Genomic DNA, 10,690 nt, shown 5'->3' with positions numbered 1-10,690 from the left:
TTTTAACCCCAACACGTGGGAAGCAGAGACAGAGGCAGGTTGATCTCTTTGAGTTCCAGGACTGGTCTACTCAGTAAGTTCCAGGCCAGAAAATACTACGTAATGCAATCCTGTCTCAAATAAAAGAAAAAAAAAGATGTTTTTCTTCCATTCCACTAAGTCAGCATTAAGCTAATCTTTTTTCTGGAAAAGGCAGATGAGTAAATAACGTAGGCATCGAAGGCCATATGGTCTCCTGAGTAACTCCTTAGTTCTGCACGAACAGCCATGAGCAGTCCACAAACACACGCACTGACCACATTACGGCAGAAATGTACAGGCACTGAAACGTGACTTTCCTTCAGTTTCCAAGGGTCACAAAATAGCCTTCATTTAACATTTATCCATCTGAGATGTGTCCACACACGCATGCACGTGTATATATTTGCATGTGCACATGTGCCATGGCTCTCGTGAGGAAGTCAGAGGACAAACAAACGCACTTTGTCAGGCTTAGTGGCAGGTGCACTTACCTGCTGAGCGATCTTACCAGACCAGAAAACACTATTCTTCTTTCTATTTTTTTAAAATACATTAGAAATTTGCAAAACGTTTTTAGTCCAAGGACCCCCAAAAGTAGGAAGCAGACCAAAGTTAGACCATTTTCTCTCTTGTACGGAAGCACTATGATCTGTTTGGTCCATGGCTCTATCTATGGCAGTTGGAACATTCACTGCTATATTCCCAAGCTCACAGTCACTGCTGAGTAAGTAAACGGGCATGTGATTGGGTTGAGTGCAGAGTCACCGGAGGAATGGAGAAAAGAGGGAACAGATGAGAAAGAACACAGTTCTACTCGTAGCCTCAGTTTACCCCTGCCTTCACTTGAGCTTGTTTCTTCCAATAAGTCTTTGAGAAATATCAGAAGGTTCAGACCAGGGTTTCATTCAGCATCTTTATTCTTCCCTTTGAGCCCCAATATAACCCTGACAACAGCTTCATCTAGAAAGTGAGAACTATGTTGGGTAAGAACCCTTCTAAGGACCTGGCCTCCCCTCCTCCTCTCACGGGGTTGGCAGGAGAAGTAAGGCAACCCTATGGAGAAGGAAAGTGAACTACTCTACAGCAATGTTAATATAATAGAGACCAGCCACCTCCACATCCCACGCAGGAGGAACTCAGGAAAGTGACTTGTATGCCCTCATATACATGCCTGTGAACATGGGGACTGAGTGAGGCAGGCCAGGCCAGGTCAGTGTCCAGACATACGGCTCTGGCCTGTGGCCCAGTTGGCAAACATAAAGCCCAGGCTGATGGCCATGAAGAGGACTCCCAGGATGCCAAAACACAGGGCCTGTGAGCAAGAGGAAGAAAAGGTGGAGTTGCCCAGGATCACCCACCAAAACATTCCAGAGAATGCTCTTGAACCCCTTTCCAACAAAGCCCCATCCATTCCTGGCCCTCCTCTCTTCTCCCGGCCCTCAAAGCAAGCAGCTATCCCATCTTTTCAGAACCTTCTGGGAATTAATTCCCTCCATCTTTTTCAGCATATCGCTGCCTCTCTCCCCAATGGTGCTCCTGAAGAGTCCTCTCTCTATACTAGTCCTCTCCCCACTTTGCACTGCTGGACACAGACCCTAGAGATTCAAAAATGCTAGGGAAGCCCGCTGCAACTGAACCACGAGCTCAGCCTACCAGTCCTTCTAGAGTGTTCTCTCTCTTCCCAAATGTTGCTTGTGTTCTATCTATTCTATCTGCTCTACCCTTTCCGAAGACAGTCACCTTCACTCTTTCTCACAGCCTGTCCCTCTTCCTGGATGCTCCTTCCTCTCCCGACCTCATCTGGATAATGGTCCTGTCATTTCTAGCCCTCTTGGAGCAAGTGGTCGCTCTTCAGAATGCTACTTCTTTCCCCAGCACTCCTTCCTGAGATACTCACCTGGATCTTGGGCCAGGAAAATAAGGGTTCCACCTCAGAAGGAACAATACGTAGATAGAAGACACTGGGAAGGATGAAGATGAGGCTAGGGGCTGAGGTGGATCCTGAAGGACAGAAGGGGACAGCAATCAACCTAAGTCTGAAGGCAAGGCCCATATTAGCTAGGGCAAGAAACTGAGGTTGAAGTTACTGACCAATAAACCCAAAGATATCTCGGATGGTTGGCACACAAATAACAAGGACATTGACCAAAATCAGCAGGATCAGGGCTATGGCCACATGTCGTGTCCAACTGAAGGCCTTGCTTGGGAAGAGCAGCTGCTGTAGGGCTCGGCGGATCTGCAGGTAAGGAAGGGCAGGACAGGGATCAGGACTCACATGCTGTCCCCTCTGGTATGTGATCCTGTCTGTTTCTACTCGGTCCAAGATCCTTGATTTCCTACCCCACTATCTATGCCTTCAGCCTGTCTGACCAGGTATCTATGCCTCTACCTCAACAGGCATAGATACTTTTTCCATATGACTCTATCCTTGCTTCCACCACTACGGAAATCCTGTCTCCTCTTTTGTTCATCTCCACCTCCCCCTCTGACCATTACCTATCCTTTTACCCTGTCTGAAAGCCCTGCCTCTCTCACTATCTGACTATCTTTACCACCCTGTCCCTTCTTTATTCGTGGTTTTCGAGATAGGATCTCACATAGCACAGACAGGCCTCAAACTCAACACTGTAGCTAAGAATGACCTTGAACTCCTAATCCTCCTGTCTCTACCTTCAGAGAGCTAGGATTACAGGCATGTACCACTATATACTATTTAAAACAGTGCTGGGGATCTCACCCAGGGCCTCAGGTACATTAGGAAGCACTCTGCAAACTGAGCTACATACCTGACTTCAGGTCCCCTTTTGTCCAACCATCTATTTTTGCCTTCTCTGTTCACCAGGCCCGTTCTTCCCTCTGCTCATTCCCTTATTCCTTCACTCCCCAGGCCCTCCTTGCCCCCACTCACAGGGAAAAGCACAACTGGCACAGTCAGGGTTACAGCAAGCAGCACAGCCAGACGCACACAAAGAATGAGCAGATCCTCCTGGGTGTACATTTCCAGCATCTCTGCCTTCACAGTGCCTGGAACACAAGATACAAGAACACTAGGCTCAGTAGCCCAGAAACCATGACACATATGATGAGAAAGTCTACACACATGATGTTTACTATACTTTTTGAAAACTGATGGGCCTGAGGTCCTGGAGGGCAAAAGCTCAGAGGCTTCTGCTCTCGCCCAGGCTCGGTCTCTACTCCCACCCATGGCCCCGGCCACACTCACTGTAGAAGGTCAGGTATCCAAAGGTGGCTGTGAGCCCATACATGATGAACATAGCCCCGATGGACATGTTGGCCACAGCTTGCATCCTGCGCTGGGTGGGCCTGGAATGTATAGATCATGGAACTGTCATGGCCATACCCTTGAACTTGTGTACCCTCAAAACTGGCTCCCACCCTCCAGAGTCTCCTTCCTCCTAGGACCAACAATGTTCAACTGGTACACACTGACACTCTATCTCTGCCTCCCTTGGGTAACTAGCCAAGCCTCCCCTATCCGTCCATCTATGTCTCTACCCCTATGACCATCTCTGCCTTTTCCTCCATCTGACATCTATATTGCCCCCTTCTGTCCGATCCTCTAAAAACCCCAGTCCTGCCTCCCTTCTGTCCACCTCTCCCTCTCCAGCCATCGGATCATCCTTGCTTCCTCGACCTCATCTTTGGAGACCATCACCTCTTCCATCAACTCATCTGATCCCTGCCTCCCGACTCTGTCCACTCACATTTATTCTGGGCATTAGAAGAGTGTACTACTTAAATCCAGTCAGTAAATAGTCACTTCTCTGCGTCCGTGAGGTTTCATAAACACTCCAAATCCCTCCTTTGTCAAAACCAGCCACCCTCAAGATAGCATACCAAGGTTGCTATGGAGACTGCCAGACATTATGGCTACTGCCCCCCTCTAGATGGCTGATCACAACGCCCCTCTACTCTACTCACCGGCATAGCTCTGTGTAGATGGGCAGCACCTCAGGGTGGCAGACAAAGGCAAAAGCCATAATAGGGACCGTGTAAGACATCTGGGGAATGGTCCATGGATATAGAATTAGAGCCCTTTGAGTAGTCCCCATTACCTTTGAAGTAGGGCACAAGACACAGCCCCCAAAGCCCAGTACTCTGATTAAAAAAGTGAGATGTTGGGATAGGGCAAGAGGGCCCAGTGTGGTACAAGCTCCTACCTGCCTGCATACCTACCTGTGAGTCAACTGTGAACAGCTTAGCCTCACAACTGCTGTTAAAGCCCTGGATGGGAGGCTGTGCACCCTCCACTGCTGTGTCGTTGTGGCTCACATCACAGCCAAGCTGGAACTTCTTATAGATGACCTGAGTATCCCAAGTAAGGAAACAAAGTTGCAAAGAAGGTTTTGCCTATGCCTCAGTGTCTCAAATTCTCCTCCGCCGCCTCCTGCCATTCATGTCCTCGATAACTTACCGAAACGAGGAAAAACAGCATGCAGGTCAGAGAGAGGCTGCTCGTATACCCCAAGTAGCCTACAAGAAGTGATCACAGAGCCTTGGAAATCAAGAAACCCAGTACACCAAACACCAAAACCTTACTCTGTCCTTCGAATACGCTTCCATTTCCACCTGAACCAACCTCCCTCTGTAGAAAACTCCTACCAATCGGCTAAAAGCCAAATCAGACAAGCCCTCCCCACCCTCTCAGCATTCCACAACCATTGAAAATGTCTCTTTTTTTCAGACTGGCAATATAGCCCAGTGGTATTACACTTGCCTAGTCTGTGTGCACTCCTAGGCTCAGTCTCCAGGACCAAAATAAAAACAAACTTAATATGGAAAATAATAAGGGCTTTTGCTACTTAGTGCCCATGCTCTGACCCCTGCCACCCAATGACCAACCCAGGAAGCCTCCTTACCCAGGTGTTTCATGAGAGCCAGAGGCAAGATGATTAGAAAGCTGACCATGATAATGAGGAGGTTTCCCTTCAAGAACCAGTCCCTGGGTAGACAAGAAGATTCCAGCACCCACGTCAGATGGCTAGCAAATGCCTAAGTTTCACTTCCTAACTTTCAGTTCTGACTTTCTCTTCTGGCCTCTGGGGCCACCGTGCAAATGTGGTACACATACACACATTCCAACAAATATCTAAACTTAGGACTGGGGAGATGACTCAGTTGATACAGTGCGTGCTATGCAGACGTGAAGACTTGAGTTTGGATCTCCATCTCTCATGCCACAGTGCACATCTGTACTCCACGCACGGTGGTGGTGGAGACAAGCAGGATGCTGTAGGCTTCCTGGCACACTGGTATAGCCTAATTGGTAAGCTTCAGGTTCAGTGAGAGATTTCATCTCCAAAACATAAGATAAAGAAAGGTAAAAGAGGGGCTGGAGAGATGGCTCAGAGGTTAAGAGCACTGACTGCTCTTCCTGAGTTCAATTCCCAGCAACCACATGGTGGCTCACAGCCATCTGTAATGGGGTCTGGTGCCCTCTTCTGGTCTGGTGGCATACATGCAGACAGAATATTGTATACATAATAAATAAATAAATCTTTAAAAAAAGAGAAAGATAAAAGAGACACTTGAGACCAATTCTGGCCTTTACACGCATGTACACACACGTGCACATACATAAGAACATACACATATGCCGGGTGGTGGCAGCGCATGCCTTTAATCCCAGCACTCGGGAGGCAGAGGCAGGCGGATCTCTGTGAGTTTGAGGCCAGCCTGGTCTACAAGAGCTAGTTCCAAGACAGGCTCCAAAGCTACAGAGAAACCCTGTCTCAAAAAAAAACAAAACAAAACAAAAAACACACACACACACATACAACACAAACACCCTTTGAGTGTCTATGTTCCAGGCATTCACATTTTCTCTTTCTATCACATAAACAAAATTGAATAGAGTAAATCTTGGTTACATACACATGGGACTTAATTGTAATTGCTATGGCAGGGGGACATATTTCACTGGTAAAAGCACTTGCCTGGCATATACAAAGGTCCCAGGTTTGAACCCCAGCAAGGTGGAGAAAAAAAGAAAACTCAGACATACCTAGTCATAATTGGATGATCTTGGAATCAAGCCAACCATTTCACAGGATACACACAGATAATAAAAACCAAACACTTATTCAGCTTGGCACATAAAACTGTCAGACAGGCACATAAAACTATCCCGGAGTTTAACTGACAAAACCACACATGTATACCAAAGTCCATAGGACTACTAAGTAGAATAAGAGCTGGTCCCTAAACATATAAATATGTATGTCAAGATATACAGAGGCTAGCCGGGTGGTGGTGGCACATGTCTTTAATTCCAGCACTCGAGTGGGGGGCCAGGTAGAGACAGACAGATCTGTATGAGTTCAAGGCCAGCCTAGTCTACAGAATGAGTTCCAGGACAGGTACCAAAGCTACAGAGAAACCCAGTCTCAAAAAATAAATAATACACACACAGAAGCACTAGGCCAAGTGGTGCAACCTGTAATCCCAGCCCTTGAGAAGCTAAGACAAATTCCAGGCCAGCCTGGGCTACAGAACAGAACCCCATCTCAGAAACATATATAGAAAGCCAGACATGGTGGTGCATGCCTGTAATCCCAGTACTTGGGCGGCAGCTCTCTGTGAGTTCAAAGTCAGACTGATCTACAAAGTGAGTTCCAGGACAGCCAAGGCTGTATAGAGAGACCCTCTCTCAAAACAACAACCAAAAGGTACAGAGAGGGAGTCGGGAGTGTGTAGTTCAGTGGCTGAGCACTTGCCTCGTACGCATGAGGCCTCAGGTTCTAGCCACATTAAAAAAATACAAATAGAGGAAGAAAGATGAACGCAAATGAAGAAAAACACAGATACGTGCACAAATGAACACACTTGGAATCCCACTGTATGTATAGAAAATATCTGGGAGGCTGTGCCAGGAGTATGAATCTGGGTTCTAACAGACTGAGCATACACATGGTTGAAGCCACAATCAAGAGGATTTCCACAGTTACAGTTCCCTGAGCACACACACACACACAGCCCGAGAGAATCTGCTACACAATAATCGCCAAAGCAAACAGGAGATGGAGTTGACAGAGCGCATAGTTGACACGACACACAGACCACTAGAGTCAGCAATCACACGTTTAGAGCTAGATAGAGCCCAGCAGCCTGATGGACCCTGATTAGTTAAACAGGGAAAATGAGAGTAGCCAAGTGTCACACACATATGGTTGGGATCAATTGCAGCATACAGGACCCAGCTGTTAGCCATCACATGGCTGACCAGAGAGAATCAGCCAGGACAGCAGTCAAACCCAGAGTCCACATCTGCTCCATCTGTACAGTCACACACACATATGGTCAGCATCAGCATACACCAGGCATACAGAGACCGCTGCCAGCCAGAATCAGCCTGAAGAAGTCTCAGAATCAGCGCATGGTCTACCATAGTCCTGTGGAGAGTTATAGTCACATGTAATATTGACTCCTAATACATCATAGTCTCGGTTAACCTAAAACAGAGCCCCTGGGAGCCAGGAAGACAGAGTTGGAGATGATTGCTGGGCTCACCAGGTAGAGTCCCGGTCAGCCAGGGAGATTTTGTGTACTCACCCCTCAGGGTCCATGTGCAGGAAGGTGCCAATAACCAGAGGGAGTTCAGATTTGATGATGAACAGGTAACTGGACATTGCTGGTGCAGATAGAGACTATTTAATCAGGATTCCCACCCCCTGCCTCCGACCACCCAGAGAAAAGCCCACCTCATTCCACCCTCTTCCCCCTAGTTGACCCTCCCCAAGTCCTCACCCCCAACATTGTGCAGACAGATGATGACGGCCACCACAACTTTCCCAGCAGGCCCGAATGCCCTCTGTCCCAGCTGCTCATAGGCTCGGATGCCTGCGAAGGGGGAGGCAGGAAAGAACAGCCTGTGAATTTGGGGAAGCCAGGCTAGGTGAGACAGGTGTGCTTTGGCGTGACTGACAGAGGATTCAGGTGAGGACTGTGCAGCTTAGGGTAGAATTTCTGAGTAGAATCCAGCAGATGATATTTGAGGCCAGGGAGACATTAAAAGCTGAGAGTGAAGTGTTGGGGTTTTGGAGGCAGACTATGGACTGAGACCATGGAGGGAGAGAATCCTGAAACCATGGACATCAGGGGTCTGAGGATTTCAGTAGTGGTTTCCAGGTTAAGAGGACGCAAAGACTGATAGAAGTTAGAGGTGGGATGGAATAGTCTACGAGTGTCCTGGTGGGGAAGGTCCGAGGTCAGACTACGGGATGGGTGTTAGGAATTGGAACCTGATGATCTAGGAGCCCAGATAAAGACTGAGGGCTAGGGTTGAATATGGAATCTGTCACATGGGAAGTTGAGTGTGGGAATTGGGGTGCTGAGTTTGGGGTCTGAGGTCAGAGTAGCCGTGCCCAGAGTCAGATTTGAATTGCAATCAGACAGTAGGAAGTAGATCTGGGTCTGGAGCTCAAGATCTGAGCTGAGGTCTGGATTGGAGGCTGGAGTCTGAGGTCCAGAGAGGATGAGATGAAGATGGGGTCCTAGGACGGGAGTCTCACCGACAACACTGGCACAGGTCAGCAGGAGGTGGATCGAGTAAGAGGACAGGAGGGCGATGCACAGCAGCAGGGCCCTGCAAGAGGGGGCAGAGCTCAGACTTGGCCCAGGCCTCCCATTTTGCCTGCCACACCACTGACCACCCCCCAAAGGCTACCTATAGACTCACAGAAAGAAGATGATTCCCGTGTGGGCCATGGCATAAGCCAGCCCCAGGATGCCGCTCCCCATGATGGCATTGCTGAGGTTGAACACGGACATTCCGAATGATGTCTTCCCCTCAAACTGTTGGCAAGGGGCAAAGTCCAGCACACATCGGGGAGGGGGGAAAATGGGACAAGAGACTAGAGCTGGATCCAGGGAAGGAAGGGCAGGAAGATTAAGACAGCTGAGAAGGGAGACATCCAGGAGGAGTGATGGGAAGCAAGAGGAAGCTGACAGAGAAAGGGAGTTCATGGGAAGAAACTGGAAACATAGCTTCCAAAAGGAAATGTAAGAGAAAGACTGGAGGGAGCAGCTGGAAATGCAAGGGGGCTGTCGGGGAGGAACTGGAGATAAGAAACAAAAGAAAAGAAGAGGGGGAACAGTAGGGGGCACAAAGCCAAAGAGAATATTTAGGGAGAGCAGTCAGTAGGCAGGGGCAATAGGTGGGAAGGGAAAAAGTAGGCAACAGAGAGAGTAGAGCGGGAGTACTTGGGGAAAGGGAGTATCTGGAGATGGCAGCGACTAAGAAGCCAATAGCTGGGGCAGGGAGATAGCTAGGCAGGAGAGCAGCTAGGGAGGAGAAGGAGTTGGAATTAAGATAGCGGAGATGAGACTTCAACAGATCCTGTGGGCTTACTTACATCCATGAACTGGACAGGTTTCCTCCCAGGAGCGGTACCATGGGTGGGCAGGAAGCCCTCACGTTCCTGCCTGTAGCTGGATAGATGGGGCAGGAAACCAGAGGCTCATGAAAAGGTAACCCCGACCTCTCCCCACAAACCTCCTTAGAGTCCCCCACTCACCCCTCAGCACCCGCAGAGAGGGCTCCGTTCATCTTTGGATCCTGCATTTCCATCCTGCTGGCAAAGAAGTGGGATAGGAGGGTCAGGAATGGAGCAAAAGGGACTAGAAAGTGAGGAGGGTTAGAGGAAGGGGAGAGGAGACCGACGGATGTAAAGGCAGAGCAATTGGCCAGAGAGACAAACCGGAACAGAGAGAAATGAGGGGCAAAGGAGAAAATGGAGAGTTGAGAAAGGTAGGAGAGAGAGAAAGAGAGATGAAGATCAGGGGAGGAGAAACGAAAACAACCTCTCAGAAAGACCGGGGGGGGGGGGGGGGAAGAAGGCAAAGAGAGATAAATAGAGGGAGGGAGAGACACAGAAAGATACAGAGAGACCCACCCCACAGCACATGAAATGGCCATTTGGAGTAGGAAATAGACTTTTCCTCCCACAAGGCGAACTCTGTCTCTCACGGTGTCTGCCTTTTTCAGTCTCTCTCTGTCCCTGATCTCCCGCCCCCACCTCCCTCCTGGCTGGCTCTTAGCAGGGACACGTGTCACCTGTCTGCCCCACCCCTCCTAGCGCCGCCCTGCCCCCCAGCTTAGTGACCCCAGCCCCAATGCTGCAAACTGCTTTTAATTGCAGTTCTAAACATCTTCGCCAGAGACTGCAAATTGAAGTGCCCCTCTTCCTGGGACAGACATGACTGACCCATATGCAAGTGTGGCTGGGTGCTGGAGCGCTTTCAATCCTCAGGACTACAAAGAAAAAAAACTGACCCAGGGACTCCCATTGAACTTCCTTTCTAGGTTCTAGAGGAATTTTCTATGACCCCCCCCCCCCCCTGTCAATTCTTAAACTCTCTTCTCCTGGAAGAAATAGTTTGGGAGACATTTCCACTTGGAACACTTTCTGGGCTTGGAGTACTTCAGAAACCAGTAAGACTTTAAATATTTCCCCCTCCTGATAACGAGCTGCCAACAAGACCCAAGTCCCCCTTCCAGGTCCTCACGTGTTTCTCAAGGTGAGAGTGGCTTTGCAGTCTCCATGTGAACCTGGAAAGTCTGTCTTTTTTTAATTAGCATTTATAAATTGTAGAAAATAGTGGCTTTCATGATGACATTTCATATATGTTTGAAATACGCTTTGATCGT

The 10,690-nt window shown here is 48.7% G+C and overlaps 1 protein-coding gene across 1 annotated transcript; it reads right to left on the bottom strand.

The window, feature by feature from the left end:
- Nucleotides 1-1,030: 1,030 nt before the first annotated feature.
- Nucleotides 1,031-9,976, bottom strand: LOC121442571 (sodium-coupled neutral amino acid transporter 5). Its single transcript, XM_041644154.1, has 16 exons — nucleotides 9,936-9,976; nucleotides 9,558-9,611; nucleotides 9,396-9,471; nucleotides 8,720-8,835; nucleotides 8,553-8,626; nucleotides 7,789-7,881; nucleotides 7,594-7,672; nucleotides 4,902-4,984; nucleotides 4,457-4,515; nucleotides 4,219-4,347; nucleotides 3,964-4,043; nucleotides 3,245-3,345; nucleotides 2,930-3,045; nucleotides 2,113-2,257; nucleotides 1,919-2,022; nucleotides 1,031-1,333 (listed from the first exon to the last, which is right to left on the bottom strand). Exons 1-16 carry the CDS (start codon nucleotides 9,956-9,958, stop codon nucleotides 1,232-1,234), a joined length of 1,434 nt encoding a protein of 477 aa, XP_041500088.1. The 5' UTR covers nucleotides 9,959-9,976; the 3' UTR covers nucleotides 1,031-1,231.
- Between the last annotated feature and the right edge of the window lie 714 nt (nucleotides 9,977-10,690).

This window comes from Microtus oregoni, unplaced genomic scaffold, assembly GCF_018167655.1.
Source record: "Microtus oregoni isolate MIOR12 unplaced genomic scaffold, Mior012 000092F_000, whole genome shotgun sequence".
Lineage (NCBI taxonomy): Eukaryota > Metazoa > Chordata > Mammalia > Rodentia > Cricetidae > Microtus > Microtus oregoni.
Note: the sequence above shows the minus strand (reverse complement) of the source record. Positions and strands in the feature narration are given on the sequence as shown.

What these genes read in the sequence shown, in the direction of transcription:
- LOC121442571 (XM_041644154.1), bottom strand. Translation starts at nt 9,958, where the DNA reads ATGGCCATTTCATGTGCTGTGGG. An exon ending in GGCTCTCATGAAACACCTGG is followed by an intron (nt 4,516 to 4,901) that starts GTAAGGAGGCTT and finishes CACTTCTTGTAG; the next exon opens with GCTACTTGGGGTATACGAGC. An exon ending in AGATATCTTTGGGTTTATTG is followed by an intron (nt 2,023 to 2,112) that starts GTCAGTAACTTC and finishes TCTGTCCTTCAG; the next exon opens with GATCCACCTCAGCCCCTAGC.